Source organism: Cupressus sempervirens, chromosome 5 (assembly GCF_028749045.1).
Source record: "Cupressus sempervirens isolate cs-2001-9-10 chromosome 5, ASM2874904v1, whole genome shotgun sequence".
Lineage (NCBI taxonomy): Eukaryota > Viridiplantae > Streptophyta > Pinopsida > Cupressales > Cupressaceae > Cupressus > Cupressus sempervirens.
The window spans coordinates 255,344,456-255,368,045 of NC_143122.1; the positions used below are offsets into that span (position 1 = coordinate 255,344,456).

Here is a 23,590-nt window from a genome sequence, read left to right on the forward strand (position 1 = left end):
AATCCAAATTCTTCGTAAAGTAGAGCACGTGACATAAGATAATCTCATCACAAAACAAGAAAAAATTCCATCAAGCCCCAAGGGATTAGGTCTTTTCCATATCCAAGATCATAATAAGAGAGAAACAACTAACTATAAGAAGTAAAGAGAGAAGGGATGTGATTAATTATCTAATGAGAAATGTACATCTCATTGTGAATCACATAAAAATAAAAATAAAAAATTGTATTACCCATGTATGGGACTTAGCATGTTGTACTTGAATGTGTTACATATATATAAGATATAGTAAATTCTTATGTGCTACCCATATATAAGATTTAGCGTATGTGTTTGGATGCATTACTCATGTATGTGACTTAGCAAGCTTGCATGTGTTACTCACATACAAGATTTAACATGTGTGTGTGAAAAGGAAAGAGAGACCCAATGTCACAGATGCTCACTTCCTAAATGTAAGGTGTGCGTGAAGAATCCATTCTTTAGGACTATGCACAATCCATAAAGGGATTCACAAGATGTGTTTGAAAAGAAGGGATGAAGTAGTAATGCATATATTTGAGGATAACCTATGAATCATACCAAGCGTCCAAGGCTAAAGTACCCTAACCCATTCTTAGAATCTGTATTGACTACTCCATAATTTTAAAGCGGAACAAGCAAAGCATATGCCCCCACATTAAAGTTATTGCCAACACTTTAACATTAGCAATTTCTTTAACAGAGCATACGTACATCCACCAAGAGATGTTTCCACTATAAAATGCCTCTAAGAGAAGAAAAATCAATTGAAATAATCACATAACATATATAGTGAATAAAGGGATCTAGTAACTTTGGGGTTAGTCTAATAATATGACATGTAAATATTATATCAATAATGAAATATCAGCACTCCCTGAACAAATTAGAACTATAACACAATAGAATTAAGACATAAAGTTATGAATAAGAGACTTTTTGGATTACCATCATGGAGACCAAAAATAAATTTGTCTACCATGTTGCAAATCCAAGTAGATAACACAAAGATATAGGTATGAACATTGGCACATGTACAACATATAGAATAAGTGTGATATAAATAGAAGAATAATATTTTGATTCCTTTATCACCTTGTGCCATCAAAGCAACAAAGGTCATCTAAAGAAATCTAAAAAAACATATAGAAAGCACAATACATGGGAAACACATCACAATAGGAAAATACATAAAAAGGTACTATGCTAGAGAACTCACTCAAGCGCATTCCCCTCCTCCCTGGTCTTGATCAATAGTATGTAGAGTCAATGCCTGGTACAATAGGAACAATAGCTAAGTCTAGAGAAGTAATTCCTTGAGAGTCAATATGCTCACGACTAGATGTAAGCATAAGATGAATTAAAAGTATGTTAGGCAAATCAATAATCACATTCTCATCATCATCTAATGTATCGTCATCATCATGATTAATAGCAATGGAATCCAAAATATGAATATCGTATTTATCAATATCATTAGTATGATCAAATTCCTTTACAAACATGAGCTAATGAGAAGTATGCATACAAGATTTAGCATGATCTTGGCAATTCTTTTGAAATTCACAAGCATGTCAGTTACACCTAGTCTTACCATAAACATGTTGAGAAGAAGAGGGAAGATCAACAACCATAGGTTCCTAATGAGGGATGCTCCCCTTAATACCTTAAATACATAACTGAAACAAAGAAATAACAATAATTTTTGAGAACAAATATGGGCTTCTTATTATTGCCGCAAATGCAAAATTAGAGAATTCAGAATTACAATATGCTAACCCACATGGGCACCTTCATTACAGTAATTTGCAAGACAAAGCTGCAAACTATCACCTAGAGTTGTCCTAGACAATGTACATGGATTTCTTAAATAGAAAATTTTATGCCACCCAGGAAAGTTCTAGACACTCAAACTCAATACCGATAGTCAACATACCCTAACAATACATATAGAGTCAGATAAATACACTTTTGACATTTACTTTGGAAGTTTTGATTAACCCAACTTCAGAAGGCCATAATTTTCAAACCATTGCTCTGATTGGCTATTTTAACCACTTTTCAAAATCTTTAGCTTCTGATCTACAAACTCGAATTCATGCAATCGCCCATTTGTCAATTTTTTGGGCCTCATCTAGGCACATTTAGGCCTTCAAAAGTGAGCCCAAAGTTCTTGTACCAAAAATTTATTCCAAAAATCCACAATAACTTCATCAATACTTATGATATGGCATTGATCCTCAATTGGCAGGCTGATATGACTAAGATGAACATCCACCTCTAAATTTAGGACATTCTAAACTCATATGATTGACTTATTGAGTAGCAAACCTCCGTAGACAACAACTCTGCATTAAGACAACCCTTATTCAAACAACTAAAATGAATTTTTGTTTTGGTTGATTCAAGATTGCTCTTATACCGAGGATGTTCCTACATCAAACACCTGGGGTAATTTGAGAAGTGACTCAGTCACATCTCAGGTGTTCAGAGGAAAACCAAGATGATTAACCTTCTCCCTTCCTATCCATGATGAATCTTCTATTGGCCTCCCTTTCCATTTGACCATGTATTCTTCACAATTTTTGTTCCTTGTACTTTTGCCAACACGATTGTCCAGTATCTCCTCGATCTCCTTTGTAGCCAAACTAGATGCTAGAATACTCCAGTGTGCTTTTGCAACTTCATCTCCATCACCTCCTTCATTATACTCTATCAAATATGAAATGTTAAATATTGGTGAAATATTTAGTTCAACAAGCAACTCCACTTCATAGGCATTTCTAGAATCATGCCTTTTCATTATCTTGCATGGTCCAAACTTCTTCATTTTCAGCTTATTATATGTACTCACTGGAAAATTCTCCTTTCTCAAATGAGAGATGACTTCATCTCCAATCTAGAATTCCTTATACCTCCTTTTCATATCTCCCTTATATTTACACTATGTATTAATCTTAATAATGTACTTCCTCACCTCCTCATGGATATTCTTTAAATGTTCAACAAATTCTTCTGCTTCAGCACTACTTATTTCTCCTTTATCTAATTGCCTCAATTCAAAAGCATTTCTGGGACTATTCCCATATACATTCTAGAATGGTGATTTACCAATACTCCTATTGACATAATTATTATATGAAAATTATGCCTATGGTAAAATTGGATCCTATCATTTTGGCTTATCACCAACCAAACATCTCAACAAGTTTCCCAAACCACGATTCACAACTTCTATCTATCCATTAGTCTATGGATGATGTGATGAACTAAAAATCAAATATGTCTTCAATTTCTTCCATAATTTATGCTAGAAATACCCAAATAATTTGGCATCTCAATCTGAAACTATACTCTTTGGCAAACCATGTAGTCTCACCACTTCTCTAAAAAAACAACTTTTCCGCATGAGCAACATCACTAGTCTTCTTGTAGGGAATGAAATGTGCCATCTTTGAAAACTTGTCAACTACCTCAAAAATATAATCATGCCCTCACTAAGTCTTTGGTAATCCAAGAATTAAATCCATGCCGACATCCTTCCATGGTTTCTTTAGTAAAGGTAATTGTTGATACGACCCTGTATTCTTCTTCACTCCTTTTCCATCTAACATACTCTGCAACTCTATACAAATTTCTTGACATCTTGCTATAACTATGGCTAATAATAGTTCTCAACAACTAAAGATATGGTTTTATCTCTATCAAAGTGTCTAGCTAATCCTCCACTATGCTTCTTGTTTATAAGATTATCTCTCATTGAACTTCTTAGAATGCACAATTGGCTTCCTTTGAACAACATACCATCTTTGATTATTAAATCCAACTACTTTTTCATGTCAAGTGTAACAATTTCTATACAAACCTTCCAAGCTTCACCAAAATCAAGATCCTCTAGATACAAATTACTGAGTTCCTTGAACCCAACCACCTCAATCTGCACTTTTGTCAGCAAAAGTTATCTTCTACTAAGAGCATCTACAACTCTATTAGACTTCCCACTCTTGTGTTTCAAAACAAACGTATAACTCTACAAAAACTCAACCCAGTTCAAATTCCTCTAGTTTTTATTTTTCTTAACTATATAAATATTGCAAAGCTTGATAATTAGTATACAAAACAAACTCCTTAGGAACAAGATAATGTCTTCACTTCTTCAATGTCTAAACTATAGCATAAAATTATTGATCATAAACACTATATTTTCTTTTGGCATTATTCAACTTCTCACTAAAATAAGCAACATGTCTACCTTCTTGGCTCAAAACAACTCCTATTGCAGTACCACTAGCATCACAGTCTACTTAAAACACCTTGTTAAAAATTTGAAGTACTAAAATAGGTTGCTCTATAACTTTTGTTTCAATAGATTAAAACTCTTATCTACTCCTACGGTCCACTTAAATTCTTTTCTATCCTCTCTCATTGTTTCAGTCAAGGGTCCACAAATACTCTTAAAACCTCTTATGAACTTTCTAATTAAACTAGCCAGTCCATGAAAATATCTTACCTTTGTAGAACTCTTTGAAGTAGACCATTCAAGGATAGCCTTCACTTTCTCCAGGTCCATTTTCAGACCTTCTGCTAAAACTAAAAATTCTAGGTACACCAACTCCTTCTTCACAAAACTGCACTTCTTTAGGATTATCAACAACTTTTCTTCCCTCAACTTATTAAACACCTTTTGAATATGCATCAAATGTTGTACCAACATTTTACTAAAAATCAAAATATCATCTAAGTAAACAATGAAAAACTTACCCAGAAACTGCTTCAATATCTCATTCATGAACCACGTGAAAGTTATCAGTGTATTTATTAACCCAAAAGGCATGACCAACCACTCGTACAATCCTTCCCTTGTCTTGAAAGTAGTCTTCCACTCATCACCGTCTTTGATTCTAATATGATGGTATCCACTCTTTAGATCTATCTTTGTGAAATACACAGCTCCAATCAAATAATCCATAATATCATCCATCCTTGGCAATGGAAATCTATACTTGATTTTGATCTTGTTGATAGCACGGGAATCTGTCACATCCTCCATTCTCCATTCTTCTTTGGTGATAATATTATTGGTACAATACATGGACTTAGACTGTCCCAAATTAACCCCTTCTATAACAACTCATGAACTTGTCTATTCAACTCTTCATTTTTTGTTGGTTTCATTATGTGCACTACCTTGTTTGGAAAACTGGCTCCTCGAATCAAATCCATCTGGTGACTGATCTTACTCATTGCGAGTAATCCATCAGGTACATTATCTAACATAATATCAGGAAACTCTTCCAACCAATCTACAACTTTTGTAGGTACGTCCTCTACTTCTTTGCCATCTTTTGGGATTACAACAAACCACATATGCTCATGCCTTATACCTTGGAGAAACTCCTTTCCATCAACAAAACATATACTGGCAGCACTACATACCTTTTCTTCTTTCTCCTTCAATGGATTCAACTTATGTTTCACTTCATCCTTTGTTAGAGTGAAAGTATTTGCTCACCCATCATGTACAACATGCATGTCAAACTACCATGACCCACCCAACAACATATGACATATGTCTATAGCAATGATATCATAAAGTACCTCATCCTAGTAGCTTCCAATCTTGAACTTCACTAGGCACTACTCATTAACCATGAGCTTGTGGTCATCCTACACCCATGTAATATGGTATGGATGCAGGTGTTTCTACCTCTTGAGATTTAATTTTGTGACGATCTTTTCTAACACCAGATTGTCAATACTTCCACCGTCAATGTTCACATCACAACACTTATTTTTACATTTGCACCTAGTACAAAACAAACTCTTCCTTTGATCAAGTTCATTCTCTCCACTCAACAATACTCTCCTATTAACTAGGACTTCTCCTCTTTTAGCATCTTAAAAATGGGATGATTTAGCATCTTCATCAACATGCACAACTCTGTCCTGGCCTTGAGCTCTTCTATCTATCCTTCCTTAGCACTAGGAACATTCAAATGTTTTATACCCTTCTTCTCCACATTTAATTTTTTTCCCATGAAATCCTCCTCTTCCAGCTCCTTGCCCTCTTCATCTTCCTCTCTGATCTCTATTGTTCTGATCATGGAACCGATTGGAATTGTTTCCCCTCTGATTTTGAATTCTAGTGCTCACCTCATCCTTGTTCTTTTAATCATCATATATATGAATAAAATAAAAATATGTATTTCGTCAAATATATGATATGGTATAGTGCATCTACTTGAATGATTGATCAGATCCTCTACACTTTGTACTACTTCTTCACCTTTCACTTAACTGATTTCATCAATTTATTAGTCTTTATTGCTCAGTAGAATTGTTTGCTCTCTCTCTCTCTCTCTCTCTCTCTCTCTCTCTCTCTCTCTCTCTCTCTCTCTCTCTCTCTCTCTCTCTCTCTCTCTCTCTCTCTCTCTCTCTCTCTCTCTCTCGCGTTGATCTCTTCTTGTTCAATATTTTTATACTACTTCATAGTGTCCTTTGTACTTGACCTAATTAGGATTTGGATCTTTCTAGATCGCTTGACACGTTAGATCTGAGATCCACATTTTGTTTTCATCTTCCAAGAAATATATTATTTAATAACATTAGTTTAATCCTTTTGTTGGGATCATGTACAATCTTGTTTAATTCCTAATTAATCTTACCTAACATTTTCCTCAATTTTTGTAAGCCACTTTCCTTCTCAATAGATTCCATTCACTAAAAATTTGTAGATTCAAAATCATTTGGTTCATTCAGTGTCCTTCAGTTGGCTTGGTTTAACTGCTTGGTAACCTCCTTTTTGGTAATTATTGCACTTGGTAACATCTTGCTCAATAATATCCACCTTATGCCTTAGGAGGTGTCTTGTTCCTCATAAAAGTGGCCCAAATTTTAATTGGATAATAGTATCTTAATCTTACCAAGATATTCAAAATCTTGTCAGTCTCCTTTGCTTCTTAAACCTTGAAATGGCTTGGAGAGATACAAAAGTAATGTTAGGCCCCTAATTTTGTAATCCATCTACTAATTCAATGAAGAATACATTATCTCAAAATTTAAATGAGAAAATAAAATACTTGAAAAATTAAAAATATTTTATCCCACCATATTCTTCATCTTTTTGCAAGCTGTAACAATTATTATGCAAACATGATTTTTTTGATGTCATTTTACTTCTTGACAAAGTCATGCAATCACATATTTACTTGTGATCTCATTTCAAGCAGAAATATATCATTCAAGGTATTAGAAATATTATTCTCCCATTCAAGGATTTACATTTAAATGTCAACGTTAATTCCCATAGAGGGTTTTGATTAAGTCTGCTCCCTTCCTCCCAACAGTTTCCTCATTTATTATGTGTAGATGACAAGTGATGCCACTATGGAAAATAATAGAGAAATATGTAACCAATAGTTTTAGATGGTAGAGGTTTCATCAAAATTTTATGGGTCTAAGGTACCTCTCAAAGCCTTAGGTGAGTTTGATCACCCTGTACCCTCCAAGTCACTTTGTTTGTAGCATTCTATACTAAAATTTTGGATCACAAGTTAGTCATTGTTTTATTTTTTGGTTGTGTTATTAAAATTGAGTTTACAAATTGTGATTTTTTTACATATACATTATTCCTTTTTTAAAGCCATATCTCCCTAGATCTCACATTCTTCATTTGTATTCATGTTTCCCTATTTGCATAGTCATCGTTCATCTCCATAGAAAATAAATCTTTGCATCCTCTTATAAATTGAAACTCCTCAAGCCTAGTGGATAAATTTTTCTTACAATGTATGAGAATATTTAGTTACAAGCTTCCTATCTTTATCATCTATCCCAAAGATTGATCTCATACCCATTATCTTTCATTACATATTATAACTTTAAAAGTCTATAACTTTGCAACCTTCATGCTTATACATTATTGTAAGAGTAGCAAGTATATTTCCCTTTGTATATGGGCTCAAATCCCAATCCTAATCCTATGCTCCATGAGAAACTTCTACAATTCCAACTTATTGTATGAAGATGTTGTAATAGGGTCATGCATCCCCATTCTTGTGTGAAAGTCTATTACTAGTTTGGGCTTTATATTTTTTGGCCAAGTCCATTTTCCTTATTCTCTTGTTGTTTTTACTTTTTCCCATTCTTTCCTTCCCCCTTCTTGTTGCACAAATGTCTAGTCATCTCTTAAGTAAAACTAAGTGCCTCTAAGAATTCATGTCTTCTTTAAGATTGCATTCATGTATTCCCCACATCTTAAGGTAACTCTTAGATTTATATTTATCTTGTCACCTATTTATTTTCAATCCAATTTATTTATTGAATACCACATAAACTCTTTAGCCCATGATTAATAAAATCTCTTAACAAAACCTTAGTCCTTTCCTTCTCACCAAAATTGATTATGAAATTCGTATCCTTATTAGCATTGAAGAGAGTTTGAATAGAGATCCTGAGTAGGAACCTAGATACAGGTAATGGTCATGGAGTTTTTAACTGCAACTATGATTCGATGCAAGTGGAAGAAGTTGAGGATATAGATGAACCTGTGGAACCTGCAAACAATGTTACCGATTATGTAGTTAATGAGGTTTCGCAAGGAAATGGTGGCGATGAGGGACCTTAACATGTGGAAAATAGTGTTTAGGGGACCTAGGTTTAGGCCCTCTACATGAGTCTAGAGATTTGGATCAGGGTGTTCCAGAGAAGGTTCCTCTTTGGTCTTCTTTATTAGTAAAAAACACAACGGGTAAGTCTTCGTTTCCACCTATCACTTCCAATTGTTGCTGGGAAAAAGGAGAGTTTTAATTCTTTGTCCCAAATCTCATCATGGATCATTTGATATCTGTGATGGAGTTTACCTTGATAGGTGAAGTTATGAGATTGAGGCCAAGCATTAAAAACCTAAGGTCTATGGTCAAAAGGAAATGGGCCCTTAGTGGCCAAGTAGACATTGCGACTATGGCCAAAGCCTTTTTTCCCTTCTTTTTACTTGTAAGGAAGATTTTAATATGGTTTTATGTGGGGGTCGCTCATCATTTGGGAAAATTACTCTGACCATGAAGAAGTGGGAACCAAATATAAATTTTTCAAATTCCATTTTTCTTATGACCCCTCTTCGGGTTAGACTTTCGAGTATTCCTTTGGAATTTTGGCTTTAAAATGTCTTTAAAGGATTCGTTAGGTCATTCAGTGAGTTATTGGCTATTGATGCTAGGAAGGCAACTAGGTCAAGGTTGGTATTTGCAAGAATCTATGTTAAGGTTCATCAGGTCAAGGATCTTCCCTAGAAGATCGACATTATTTCCAAACTTGGTAAATGGTCCCAGGAAGTTGAATTTGAAGATCTACCAAATCCTTGATTATTATAAAAAGGTGGGGCACTGAGCCAAGAAATATCGTAACAAATTGAAGCCAAGTGTGAATTAGGCTCTAAAGAAGAAGAAGAAGAAAGCCCAAGCAGAACAAAAAATGGTACAGAAACCTAAGGTCAGGCAGGATAAGGCTCATAAAGAAGATTCAAAAAAGGACCCTTAGGGAGAAACTATTAAGTCTCTTGGAGATAATCAAGCTATTTTTGAATGTGATATGGTGGCTTAGAATGAGGTTGATGTTGAAGTTAGGTTGGACCTAGTCCTCTCCCCTCCCTGGATGAGAATCTTGGAAAGCAAGACACTATGGTTGATCAAGAAGCAAAGGATTCACAATCAAGGAATGATCAATAGGAAAAAGATCAATATGTTGAAGTCCTATACCCTAACTTAGGTTTTAACAAGAGTTAGGGGGATGTTATTAAGGAGAAATCAAAGAGAACAATTATGACTTTGACTCTGAGAACTTGACTAGCATAATTGAAGAATTAGTAGAAGGGGGTAACTGTCATGAGACAAAACCCTACTCTAAGGCTAAAATATGTGGAATTTTGGGTTTTGACTCATCCTCGATTGATCTTGTGAAGTTAAAATATGTAGAAGAATGTGCTAGAGATGAGGTAACATAGGCTAGTAAAGATCTCAAGAAAGGGAACATAGTTGTAGTGGAAGAAAAGATGTAGAAAACTAGAAATAAGAAGAAGCGAGATAAAGAAGGGAGCTCTTCCTCTTCCTCTTCATCTGAGGTTTCAATTAGAAGAAAGAAAACTAATTTTGGATCCCTTGTTGTGAAAGAAGATGTTGTTTCTCTAGGTAAAGTAGGAAGAATAATCCAAAAATATAAGAGAGAACAAGAGTGTTTATGGAATATAACTGATGGAAAGTATGCTGTTATTCTGGAATTTAAACCAAAAAAAAATGAAGATCATAAAATGGAAGATAAGGGGGCTTAATAGCTACCATAAAGTTGATGTGGTTATAAATCTTGTTCATGACCATAAGCCAGCTATTATTGTACTTCAAGAAACTAAAATGGATAAGGATAAGGCGGAGAAGATTAGGCCTTTCAAAAATTATGGGGTGGTTGCTATTAGCTTTGAAGGGGTTTCAGGAGGTACATTGGTTCTCTAGAATCAATCCTTGCTAAATGGACAAATTGTAGAATCTAGCAAGAATTTGATGGCTGCTAAGCCTCACCACTCCAAACTAGATTTTAGCTCAATTATGGTAAATATTTATGGTCCAAATAATAGGAATTAGAAAAAGAATTTTTGGGAGAAGTTATCTTATTTAAAGAATAGTGTGGATGTCAGTAGTTGGCTGATGTTGGGGGACTTTAATGTTCCTCTTTATGATCATGAAAAAATGGGGAGAAATCCAAGTCATCTGGAAGGTAGACTAGATCTTATGAAGTTCATTAATCAAGAGACTTTGATGGACATGGATCTCCAAGGGCTTAACTTTACGTGGAGTAATAAGCGAATTGGAGAGGATTCTATTCAAGCTCATCTTGATAGAGTTCTTGTCTCACATCATTAGATCAAGAACTTTGCGTACTCTCTATCTTCCATCCCTAAGTTGACATCTAGTAATTTTCCTTTGGTTTTTGTGGTTGATTTCTACTTGGGGAGAAGGAACTTCCCTTTTAGATTTGAAAAGATGTGGATTCAACATCCAATTTTTTTGCATGAGTTTGAAGAGTGGTAGAATATTAAGGTGGAAGGGACAACTCTTTCAAAGTTACTAAAAAATTGAGACATGTCATTGAAGATATAGTGAAAGTTTGGAATAAGACTTCCTTTGGGGACATTTTTTAGATAAAGTAAACCATAAAAGGGGAACTTAAAGAGATTTAGGATAGAATTCAAGTTGAAGGGTACTCTTCTGATCTTGTGGAGGAAGAAAATGCTAAGTTGGTTAGTTGTCATGATATTATTTCCAAAGAATAGGCATTTTGGAGACAAAGGCCTAAGGCTATTTGACTGAAGGAAGGGGACATAAATTCTAAACATTTCTACTTAGAAACTATGAAGCTTAGGGAAGACAACCAAATTTCTATGTTGAAGATTGATTCCAAAGAGATTTTGAATGAGGAGGAAATTATAGAAGAGATGGTGGCCTTCTTTGCTTCCCTGTTATCTTCTGATCCTAACACTTTTTAGGGGAGCCAAAATGAAATTTTGGAATCCATTCCTTCCTTACTCTTAGAAGAGAAGAATAAAATGCTTGTGGCAATCCCATCTTATGATGAAATTAGGAAGGTTTTTTTCTCCTTTGAAGGGGATAAATCCCAAAGGTTGGATGGCTTTCCAATGTTTTCCTTCTGGTATCTTCGTGAAATGATTGGTAAGGATGTTTGTAATGTTGTTAAAGAATCATTTGGGGTATGGAAGATGTTAAAGAGATTAATTCTACTATCCCTTATCTAATTCCTAAGAAGGCCAGTACCAGTTCTCCTGACTCTTATAGGTCGATCAGTCTTTGTAATTCAATCTATAAGATTATTTCAAAGTTCTTACTCTAAGGATTCTTAAGGTTCTCCCTATCCTTATTTTCAGCAACAGAATGGTTATGTTCTAGGTTTGTAGATTTTAGATTCTGTTATAGTGCTTCGTGAGAATATCCATTCTATGGTATCCTCCAACTTCCAAGGCTTTGTAATCAAGGTGGATGTTTCTAGGGCTTATGATCGGGTGGAATGGAGTTTTCTTTTCAAAGTTCTTAGGGCTTTTGGATATGGTGATACATACATCCAACTAATATCCCAATTGGTTACTACAGTCTCTTTGGTTTTCCTTGTTAATGGGGCCTCCTCCCTATTTTTTAAACCTTCTAAAGGTTTGAGGCAACGAGATACAATTTTTCCTATCTTGTTTACTATCAAGGCTAAATTTTTGGGTAGATATATTGGTGGTCTCTCAAATAGTGAAACTGTTCATGGTATTGTGCCTTACTCTAATCCCTTATCATGTTCCCATGAGAAATTTGTAGATGATAGTGTTTTTATGGGTATTACCTCTATTAGTGATGTTAGAAGCTTTAAGAGGGCACTTAGTATTTACTCTAATGCTCATGTTCAGAAGGTTAATTGGGAGAAAAACTCCATATTCTTCATAAATACCCCCATTCATAGATAATTTAAGAGTGCTAATATTATGGGATGTTCTATTGCCTCATTGATAAGAACTTATCTAAGTCTCCCCCTTGGTTTAAAGCCTCTATATTCACTTTGGGATTCTGTGGTGGATAAGTTTAATTTGAAGCTTGCTGGATGGAAGGGTAATTTGCTCAATCAAGTAGGCAAAGTTACTTTACTTAAGGTATGCCTTCAAAGTTTACCCACTTATGCTCTTAGTCTCTTCAAAATCATGGCTAAATATGCATATGCTATTGAAAGAATCCAAAGGAATTTTCTCTGGGTTGGGACCGAGGAGATGAGAAAATTACTATTGGTTGTTTGGGATTCTATTTGTAAGCCTAAACGTAAAGGAGGTCTTGGTATTAGACCTACTAGATTAATGAACAAATCTCTTCTTGCTAAGAAAGGATGGAGGGTCTTTGAGTATAGTAAGGAATGGAGCACTATTTGGAAACACAAATATTTGTTTAACACCCCTGTTATTTAGTATTTCATTAATTCTCCTCCGGTGGCTAATGCTTCTTCCATTTGGAATGCAGTTCAAGGGGTTAAGGATATTGTTACCATGGGGGGTAGGTGGAAACTAAGAGATGGTAGAAGAGTGAAGTTTTGGGAGGACTATTGGCTAGTGTACTATTGTTTGGAAAGTGCCTTCAATGATAGGGACATTTTGAAATATGTAAACAAAGATTTGGGGACTTTGTGTCTAATTATTGAAGACATGGGAAGTGGGTGAATCTCGTGAATATTAATCAAGACCTTTGGCTTATTCAAAACTCTCTCAACTTTGTCTATATAAATATGAATTATAAAGATTCTCTTGTTTGGGGTCTTCATCAAAGTGGTAAATATGAAGTGGCCACGGTCTTTATGTACAAATCTATTGATAGACCTCCCCCTTGGGTGAAAGTTTGGATGAAAGGTCTTATTCCTAAAATTGAAATTTTCTTCTAGATTTCTCTTCAAAACAAAATTCTCATTATTGATGACTTGAGTAAGTGAGGATTCCACTTTGTCAATAGGTGTGTTCTTTGTAAGAGAGATAATGAAAATACTGATAATCTCTTCATCCACTGTAGATTCTACTAGGAGGTTTGGAAAATAGTCTTGGATTATTGGCCACTTTCCTGGGTCTATGCAGATAAATTGACTGGTTGTTTTAAATGTGTGTCCAATTAAGAGACCCCAAGCCAAATCTCTTTGGAACTTCTCTCTTCCCAACTTGTATTGGGGTATTTAGAAAGATAAAAACAATCAGATATTTAGGGACACAGATACTCCTTCATGGGTTGTGGGTCTTAAGATTATTAGAGATGTCAAGGAGAACTTCATTTTTCATATTGGTGGCAAAGGGGATTTTATCATCAACAACCCTTTGGTGAAACTTTTTGTAAATCCTTAGTCAATAAGAGATGGGGCAGTTTGGTTATCACCTCCTAATGGGTGCATTAAAGAAAACTTTGATGGGTCTACAAAAGGTAATACTAATAAAGTTGTATGTGGTGGAGTTTCAAGAGATTGTTATGGCAAAGTTTTGGATGTTATTGTAGTGTCCCTTGGTATTTATTCTAGCCATATTGTTGAGGCATCTGATGCAATGTTTGTGGTTAGAATGATAGTGAAAGTTGGATATGGGAGCCTCTAGCTAGAAGGATATTCTCTTAATAGAATTAATATTATTTTAAAAAAATGCTATTTGCTAAACTATTGAATCTATTACTTAAAAAAATAGGGAGCTCCTCAAAAGCTTTAATAAAGTTAATATTTCCCATAGTTGTAGGGAAACTATTAGGGTGGTAGATTGGATTGTTAATGTGGTTGTCAGCTCAGGTAAGCATACGATGTGGGAGGATGACTTAAGCACCCATTCAAAGCTGAAAGAGTTAATAAATTTGATGTGACTAATGCATATGGTGGGAGGATTTTTTAATTATTTCCATTTATATTGTAGGTGCTTTGGTTATTATGATGGTAAATATCAAATTTTGAAGGCACACCTTTTCATTATTATCCTCTTAATTTGGTACATATTATGGGGTCTTTTAAGGCTTTTTATGGTCTAAAAAGATTATTACCTTTTCTTAATGACATTGTCTCTGGTTTTCTCATTTCTCTTCTTAAGATTAGTTTTACCCAATTCTCTATGATGGGGGGTGAGTAGAGGAAGCATGAGCCATCAAACTGCAACTCTTGGAAGAAGAAAAAAACTGGTATGGGAACAACTTGCTAAAGGTAAGGTTACTTGTTACCTTGAGAAACTCCATGGTTTCAAGCTGCATGTTTCATAGGAGTTTTTAAGGAGCTGGTCCAGATATAAAGTTTGTCTTTATGGGGTTACAATAGCGATTAATGAGGAGTTTTTAATTGGAATTATTGGGCTTACTAAAACTAGGATAAAGTTTAATACAAAAACTAAGATTTCTAATGCAACGTTGAAAAAGTTCCTTAAAACAATGGAGGATGATAAGAAATTAGTTAAAGTAGGGGATTTTCTTGACCTAGAGAAGATTAAGGATATATGGCATGAAGTTTTATCTTGTGTGAGGGAATACTTTATTTTGGATGGTCGTTCTAAAAGGATGCACAATTATCATTCTATTTTCTTTAACCATTTTTGGTATGAGGATAGAATTTTTTTCCCCTACTATCTTATGAACTCCCTCTTACAGAGGCCTTGCGCTTATTGTCAAAAATAAAGCTGACCCATTCCTCATGAAGGATTAATCTTGTTGATTGCAGAATACTACAGGGATAGGTCTTCGGGGGCTTCAATGTCTTCTTTGAAGAAAAAACAAAAACTCCTTAAGGATTTGACAGATAAGAGTTATGTGAAGAAGGGAAAGACAATTTTTGGAGACGGTAAAAATAGTATGGAGGCTTGGGGGTATGGAGACAGAGTTTGATAATGACTCTGAATTTGAGGATGAAGACGTGAAGATTAATTATGTGAAGACTTTAGAGAAAAAGGGGAAGTTGATCATTGGAAAGGGAAAGAAGATGGCCAAAGACCAAGATATGGAGACTGAATCAGAGAATGACTTAGAGGCTGGGCAAGAGGAAAAGAAGGAATATATGGGTGGCCGGGGTCAAGAGAAGCTAGCTAATAGTGGAGGTTGTAGTTCCAAGAATGAGGGCTAGTTTGGTAGCTAGGGTGACACCTCTTCTAAATCTATGAAAAAAAAAACAATTAGGGTTCGAAGATGGTCTCTGATAAACAGGAAGATATGGTTGACATTCTTAAAACTAAGAAGAAGAAAAAAAGGGAAGGAGGACATAAACCCTAAGGAGACTAAAAGCCAGGGTAAAAAGGATAAGCCTACAACTAATGATACTAATAAAGGTGAGGAGGAAGGGACCGTGAACAATAATAAGGATCCTATGAAGGATAATGTTACAGAGAGGAAATCAAGGAAGGAGGATGCTCTACATGATAAAAAAAGAGGAAGAGTTGCAAGATGCCCAGGTTTGTGATCTGGATAAACATATGGTGAATTTGCCTTATGTGGACCAAAATTTGGTGAGTTGGAAGAAGGATTGGATGTTGTGGAAGAAAATAATTTATTTAGGGGTCCAAAAGATACAAAGATTGAAGAAATGAATACTGAGCATGGTAAGGAGCAAGGAAACTATGTAATTGATGACCATGATGATATTGTTTGGGAGGAACAAGAGAGAAATCTTGAATATCTTCACAAAGCTAAAATGTGGGCTAATATTTTCCTCATGGTTGATACTTGGATGTATAATAAGGTGAATTTTTGAAACAGGATGGTTAGGGACTTGCAAGCTAGCTTGGACATGGAGAAAAATAAAAATTTGGAGCTGGAAGCAACGGTTGGTGACATTCGAGGTAAACTTCTGGATTACGAGGCTAAACTTTGTTGACTTGTCAAAAATAGTGAGCAGAACATGAATATGTTGACTTCTAGTCTCTATATTGTTGTTCCTAGTCTGGGTAAGAGAAGTGCGAAGGAAATCATGTCCTCTATTTTTGTTTCTTTAAGAAGAGGTCCTATTAAGTGTACCAAGTTGAGAACATAGAAGGCAGTTGAGGTTGCTCCTAGTTTGACTACAAAGGATTCAATTGAAGAGGTGGCAAGCCTTAGGAATAACCTGACTAAGGCTATGAAAGAGTTAGCTTAGTGTTGTGTTGTTTCTTTTGTCTTTTTGGTTTTTTTGTTCTTAATCATCCATTGTATGGTTTCTAGTCTCTATTCTTGGTCTCTAGTCTTGGTTATATCTATTGGTCCCCATTGTTTCCAACAATACATTAGTGTCTACCCATATGGGGTTTTGATATGCTTTTTAAGGTATTAATTTCCAAGGTTTCAAGTCCTTGTAAAACCTATGGTTTACTTCTACTTTGATACTATGGACTTAATGTTTATTTCATGACAAATTTTGTATGGGGTTTCATGTCCCCTCAAAACCTATTTTAACACGAATCCAATTATTTTTTGTATCCTTATCCTATTTTTCTTTTTCTTCTCGTAATTGTTTCCTATTTTTTCCCCCTATGATTTCCACTTGTTTAGTTTGTGGATGATTCACAATTTGTGTTGAAGATTTGGCTTCTTCTAGCCAGTCTCTTATATTATTATGTATTTATGGTATTTTCCATTAGTGGGAATTTTTTCTATTTGTTTTGTGCCACTCACTTTCTATTTCCTTTGGGTTTTTTTTTTTTCCTTCTATACTTGTTTTTTAAACTCTTGCTTGATATAAATCAACTCCTCTTGCCCCCTTTTCGTACTATTTTGCAATTTTATAATTTCCTCTTCAAGCTCATCTTCTTTTATCTTTCAAGATTCCCACTTAATTATGTCAATGCATTTGAACTTGGATTCCCCAAGTTGTTCCTTTACTTATATAATTTCAATCTTCATTTTCAAAAGAAATATATCATTTACATATGATTTAAATGACCATGAAAGTGGAGTAATTGTAGGACTCCACCTATATTTATGGTCATAAGACCTATCCTCCATTTTCTCTTTGTCAATTATGGATAGATTAGTTTTGGTTTGTTGTGGTCTAGTCTCCCCTTGGATTAAAGAAATTCTTGACATTGTAGAGGACAACATCAAAACCAAACCCCGTATCCACTATGGCTTATGATGGATCTCATTGTCCATAAAGTATCTTCTTCAGTTCTCAATTGGAGCACCCACAATATTAGTACTCCACACAAGATGACTACATTAGCCATGTACTTGTGATTGGTTTCCATAATTTCTACTATTTCCAACAAAAGCTCTAGTATCTGCAAAAGCCTTGAATCCTTAAATCAAAGGACCCCTTTTAGTCTCCTCCTACAAGACATCTTGATGTAGAGTAAACTCTAGAAGTACAAAGTCTTTAGTGATAAATTCACCTCTATCTCAACAACCCTACCTTCCAGTGCTCTTCAATTTATTCTACAAAATAAGTGACTTTTTAGCAAATAAACCTCTCTATTTATCATCTATAGCCTATTCCATGGGCTTCAAGATCCTTCTTTAGATCATATTGATGGTCTCGATACTAACACGTAAAAGATTATCACGACACCTTCATCCTACCTACAACCTCATAATTGCTTTTAACATTCATCGATGGATAATGGGAGAGGCCAAGTGTGGGCTCAAAACATAGCTGAGGTTGATCTTTTGTTCATTTTGAATTCAAATATATTCACTTTTACGACTTTTTAGCCTAAGTGCTATCTAATATATATTCTATGAAGTTTCCCTTACGAAATCCCCTTCCTCCCAATTTAGCCATGCTCCTTCTATATCTTGGAAGTCCTCCATTACCTCGCCCTTCCTTGCTTCTACTAATCAGATTTCGAACTTGGACACTATACCCACTTCCACATTGCTTTCTCTTTTAACATGTGCAACCTTGTAGTTCTTAACTTCCCCAAGAAAGACTCTAATAATCTTGATATATTTGTTAAGGTACCAAACTTAGGATGTTCGGTTCATTGTTGCCATCTTTGTAATCAATGAATCACCCTCTAGAAGTAGATATCTTACTTTTATCTACCTTACACTATGAATTGTTACTTTGCATGTACCAAGCTTAGCCTCTCTTCACATCGATTACATTAGCTTCAGTGAACCTTACACAAACATAGCTTCAAGTCTTGATTGTATTCCTTGTTTGCATGTTAGGATAAAATTTTGAAGGTCCATTTACAATCTTAGAAGTGCGACTCCTTAGATTCTTTTCCAACTATATTTAAACCTTCTTGATAGAACCATTTCAACCAAGAGCCAAAAGGTTGCATAAGAGAATCATTTAACACTGGAAAAAAATTACTCAATGTGTTTGCTATCCACCAACAATGTTACTTCTATTGAGAAAACTATTTTTCTTGTTTAAAAGCCCATCTTTTTTGTGACTAAAGTGTTTGACAAGTTCTCCTAAAGATTCATCAAGGGGTAACATATTGAAAACCTAACTAGGTAAGGAGTTTTGGAATCAAGGTGAAAGATAATAAAAATTGACAATTCACTAAGATGAAAAGAAGCAAGGAGAAGGAACTGTTACAAGCCAGGTTGCCGTTGCACCAAAAGATCAACCTGTTAATGCTCGATTCAATCACTAGACTTATGGAACACAGGAGGCGGTTAATCCATTTCATGAATCTTGAAAGGAAATGTTGGCGGTTAGTCCAACAATCCCCCCCTTAGCCTTACCCGAGGAGATTCAAACCTGTGACCAAGCTTTGATACCACTTGTTACAAGCTAGGGTTGTCGCTGCACCAAAAGGTTGACCTATTAATGCTCGATACAAAAACAAGACTTATAGAACACAGGAGGCGGTTAATCCATGTCATGAATTTTGAAGGGGAACGTTGGCGGTTAGTCTAACAGGACTTATGACCTAGCGTGGTCCTTAGAAAACAATGAACATGACCCAAAAGTATAGTTTGCAAAATAAAGCCTCAATAACCTCACTGTCTCGCTCTTTTACACCTTGTATCTTAGCACATCGTCTTATTGATAAGACACTTGCTCTTAGCAAATTCCTGCTCCATTCACAATAATCTCATGATACTTAAACTTCTTTCTCTCCTTTTTTGACATAATTTGTACAAATGTAAAAATCTACACCTCTCTCTCTTTTGAGCTGCGAGGCAACCCAGCGAGCTACCAACTAGCGAAGACCACCACATAGATTTTTTAGGGACCTGATACGGGCCCACTCATGCCTGAAACCTCTTCGACTTAGAGCCAAGGACTGAGGGGCATCCAGACCGTAAAAATTATATAGGACATGATCCCAACCTCATCCCTTATGATGCCAAAGCCTTTCACTTAGCAAGACTTGATCCTTGGTGGGCTCTTTGTGAACCATTCAACTTCACAATATAAAAAAATGAACATAATATTACATAAACATTCTTTAAAAAATAATTAAGATCTATAAAAGGAACATAAAATGATACAAATTCGAATTGATTTAACTATTAATTATTTTTGATACAAGTACTCAGTCATAAATGGATTTTAATCTGTTATGTTTATTTTTATTTCTCCATAACATTTTTTCCGTTATTCGGGTTAAATACGACATGAATTTTTGCCCAATTTTCAAATGTAAAAGCAACGGGTGCTAGCTCTTGGCCTCTGCAGTTGCGGAAGTATCTTGCAAGCAGCAGTACGTGGGCGCTCCACTTGCACATCGGTAGTTCTCGAAAATTGAGCCTTACAGCGGGAAACAACCAGACGGCCGGTCACATGACCTTGATCTCCATAAAACCCTGCGGTTCTAGCATCGCGGTGTTTATGTAAGTCGGTCGTTTCAGAACGTTGCAATTTTCGACCAGTTGAAAACGAGAAGTACGCCATCTACAGCAGGCTATCAAAGAGCGTATTCGGCCTTCCCGAAGAAGAAGAGACGAAAAATACTCAGAAGTGGCTTTCCCGTTCTAAACAATTGTATGGGAGATGGATAAAAAACTAGCCAAATACTTCAATTCACTGAAAGAAGAATCCGAGGCTACGCGACGAGGCTCTCCTGCGGAGGTTTCAGATATCATAGAGGATATCTCCACGCTTACTTCAGAATTGATCGATGAAGCAGATATATCGTTTGCAGTTGCAGCCGTGTTCGATGAAGACTCGGGGATTTTAAGCGCAGTGGAAACTCTGCTCCCCTCGCGGGACAGGGCTGCTGTTAAAGCTAAAGATAATTGCCTTACTTTTCTTGCGCAATTTATAACCCGCATCGGCAAGCGCGCTTTAGCATATGCGCCCTTTGTCAAGGTAAGAATCTGTGCATTTTTATGTTCAGCAGCAGGCAGCCTTTGGGGAATCTTTGTTCAGTATGTTGAAAGTTTGTTGAGTAATTTCTGGAATGAATTTCATTTGCTTTTTTATTTGTTGCTGGAATTTGCTCGTGTCATCGATTTTTTTTTGGTTTTTCCTTTTCTGGAATGGTTTTAGTCTCTTCGAATTCGCACGCTCTGTCGATTTCCTCGTGTGTCCATTTCTGGAATTTTTAATTATTTCCTTCTTTTGAAGGTTACATATGTTATCTTAATTATTTGATTTATTCAGTTCTTCATTTTATTTTCTGGATTTTTCTTTTTTAATTTCGTGAAGTGTTTTGTCATTTTTGAGAAATGTCTTTTTAAATTCTTAAATTTATTTATTATTTGTGGAATTATCTTATCTTCTTTCATTTGTTGAGTTTTTGTTTTTCTATTTTGTTGAGTAAACTATGAAACGAAATTTGTCAGTATTTCCATATGTTCCTAAAATTTATTACTTTGTAGAAGAATTTCACAACGTTTCTATCGAAGTACAGCACTAAAATATGATATATGGAGAAGGATTGGCTGTTAATATTTCATTTTTTAATGAAGAAATCCTAACAGGGAATGAAGAATAAAACAAAATAAATCTGAAGGTGTATCGAGAGTAAAATAATAAAGAAGAAAAAACCATCAAATTTTTAGTGATAAAAATCTACTATTTTAATGCCTGCGAACCCTATGTGGATGTTAACAAACCCAAGCCAAATGTTTGCAAATCCTAGTCAAATAGAGAAGCTCAGGGAAAAACAAAGTTGAAATTAGCCTGGAACCTTTTCTTGGGCAACACAGTTATTATGTCGCAGTTAACTTTTATTCCCTAGTTATGAGTTTTGGCCAAATAATTGGTGAGTTTACCTAAAGAATTCTGCGTAACGCGTGAGTTTCATGAGTATGTAACTATGTACTCTAAACATTCCTTTAGAACATATGCATTTTGCTTTTAGAATATACCGAATCACGATGAAATTTGAAAACAATGCTCTATCAATAAAAGACCAGAGGGTGCTTTAGCTCGTACATCATGTAGATATGTAGATAGAAGACTCTTACTAAAAAGCTTATGATTCCAATTCCTACCACTGTTCTCTTCTGAAAGCTACTTCAATTGAAATCCTTATGTTCGTTTCCTCTAACCTATCTGCTTCAAAACCATAGATGCAAAACTTGCAGAGTATGCTGAAAACTTGTAGTGAGCAACTTGCTGGAATTTTCAAAAACTTCTGTTTTTGATCCAAAACTTGTAAAAATAATTTGAAATTTACATGGTACTTGGGGTACACATCATTCTAGCTGCCTAAGGTTAAAAACTTATTGCGAGTCTTGTATTTCAGGCAGACAAAAGCATATGCTTTTTTGCATTTTCGGAGATGAGTGGAGGAGAGTTAGGGAAGGCTAATACAAAGGTTTTCTCTAGATTTTATCTCATTTACTTTTAAATGACTTATACTGAAAAATTCTAAAAATCCATCATAGACACTTCCAAAAAATTGTAGAAAATGATAAAGTGTAATTTGTTTGACTTTGAAATGACTAACATATTCACTTTCAAAGTTTCAAACAATTTCATGAGGTTTGTTGGGATCATTTCTATGATTATAATTTTCTCAATTTAATATCCTTTCATTCCTTTGTATGATAAAGCTCGTAAGTGTTGAACTCTCATAGTTATAATTCAAGCATGAAGGAATATGTATGCTCCATCGAGCTTTTGGGACAAGGACAACATGGGATGTGTTTCTAGTTCACTTTCATGGTTATCAAGCATGAAGGAATAGCTAGTTCCACCGAGTTTTGGGGATGGGGGCTGTTGATGTTATTGTAGTTATGGTTGGATTCCTTCCGGTCAACATAAATAACATGAAAGTTGTGATTATATTGATGATAATTATTTTATTGTCATATTATATTGATTATAATTATTTTATTGTTATATTATAATTATAATTAATTATTGGGGTAATATAATAATATTGATAATATAGTTATTATTTATGCAGGAGGATCTTGGGTGTAAGGGCAATCTTGCATCACCCAAAAACATTTCTGTTTTTGTCATTTTCAATAAGGGCTATTTCAGTACGTAAATACTATTCGTGGAAACTTATTATTTTTAGTAAGTGGTTCATAAGCAGTCTTGCATCCCCCCAAAACATTTCTGTTTTTGTCATTTTCAATAAGGGCTATTTTAGTCCATAGTTACTGTTTGTCATTTTCAATAAGGGCTATTGTAGTACATAGTTACTATTTGTCGAAACTTACTATTTTTAGTAAGTGGGTCATACAATCTCAAAATGTTCTGATTTCACAAGTGGAGATTCATCTTAGTCATGTCATCCTGCCAGTGGAGCTGCATTGTCATACAATATGTATTGTAGAAGTTATTGAGGTTTTTGGGTACAAAACCTTTGAGCTCAATTTTGAAGGTCTTAGAGGCTCCAGAACAAGGTTAAACCTAAGTTGATTGGTGCTTGTATGTGTCAAGTGTTGTAGATTAGAAGCTAATGATTCAGAAAAGTCTTAATAGTTGAAAATCATAGCTCATATGCAAAATTAATGGCCTTCAAAGGTTGGGCTACCTAAAATATAGTTAGGGCCTACCCTATGTAATAAATAAGAAAATAATTGTTATTTTGGGGTTGGTCAGCCTCAAGGGTTAGGGTTAATGTCTAGAACCTTCTCGGGCAGTGAAAAATTGCCTATAGAAGAATGGCCCATAGTGATGTCTAGGCAGTTCAAGGTGATAGTGCGTG

At 35.1% G+C, this 23,590-nt stretch overlaps 1 protein-coding gene across 1 annotated transcript in view; it reads left to right on the top strand.

The window, feature by feature from the left end:
* Window positions 1-20,141: 20,141 nt before the first annotated feature.
* The window catches only part of LOC149555501 (uncharacterized), a 128,343-nt gene continuing 124,894 nt past the window's right edge, over window positions 20,142-23,590 (top strand). Inside the window, exon 1 of the mRNA XM_089829572.1 lies at window positions 20,142-20,787. Coding sequence (XP_089685698.1) covers window positions 20,470-20,787 — 318 coding nt within the window. The 5' untranslated portion in view covers window positions 20,142-20,469. The remainder of the gene's footprint in view (window positions 20,788-23,590) is intronic.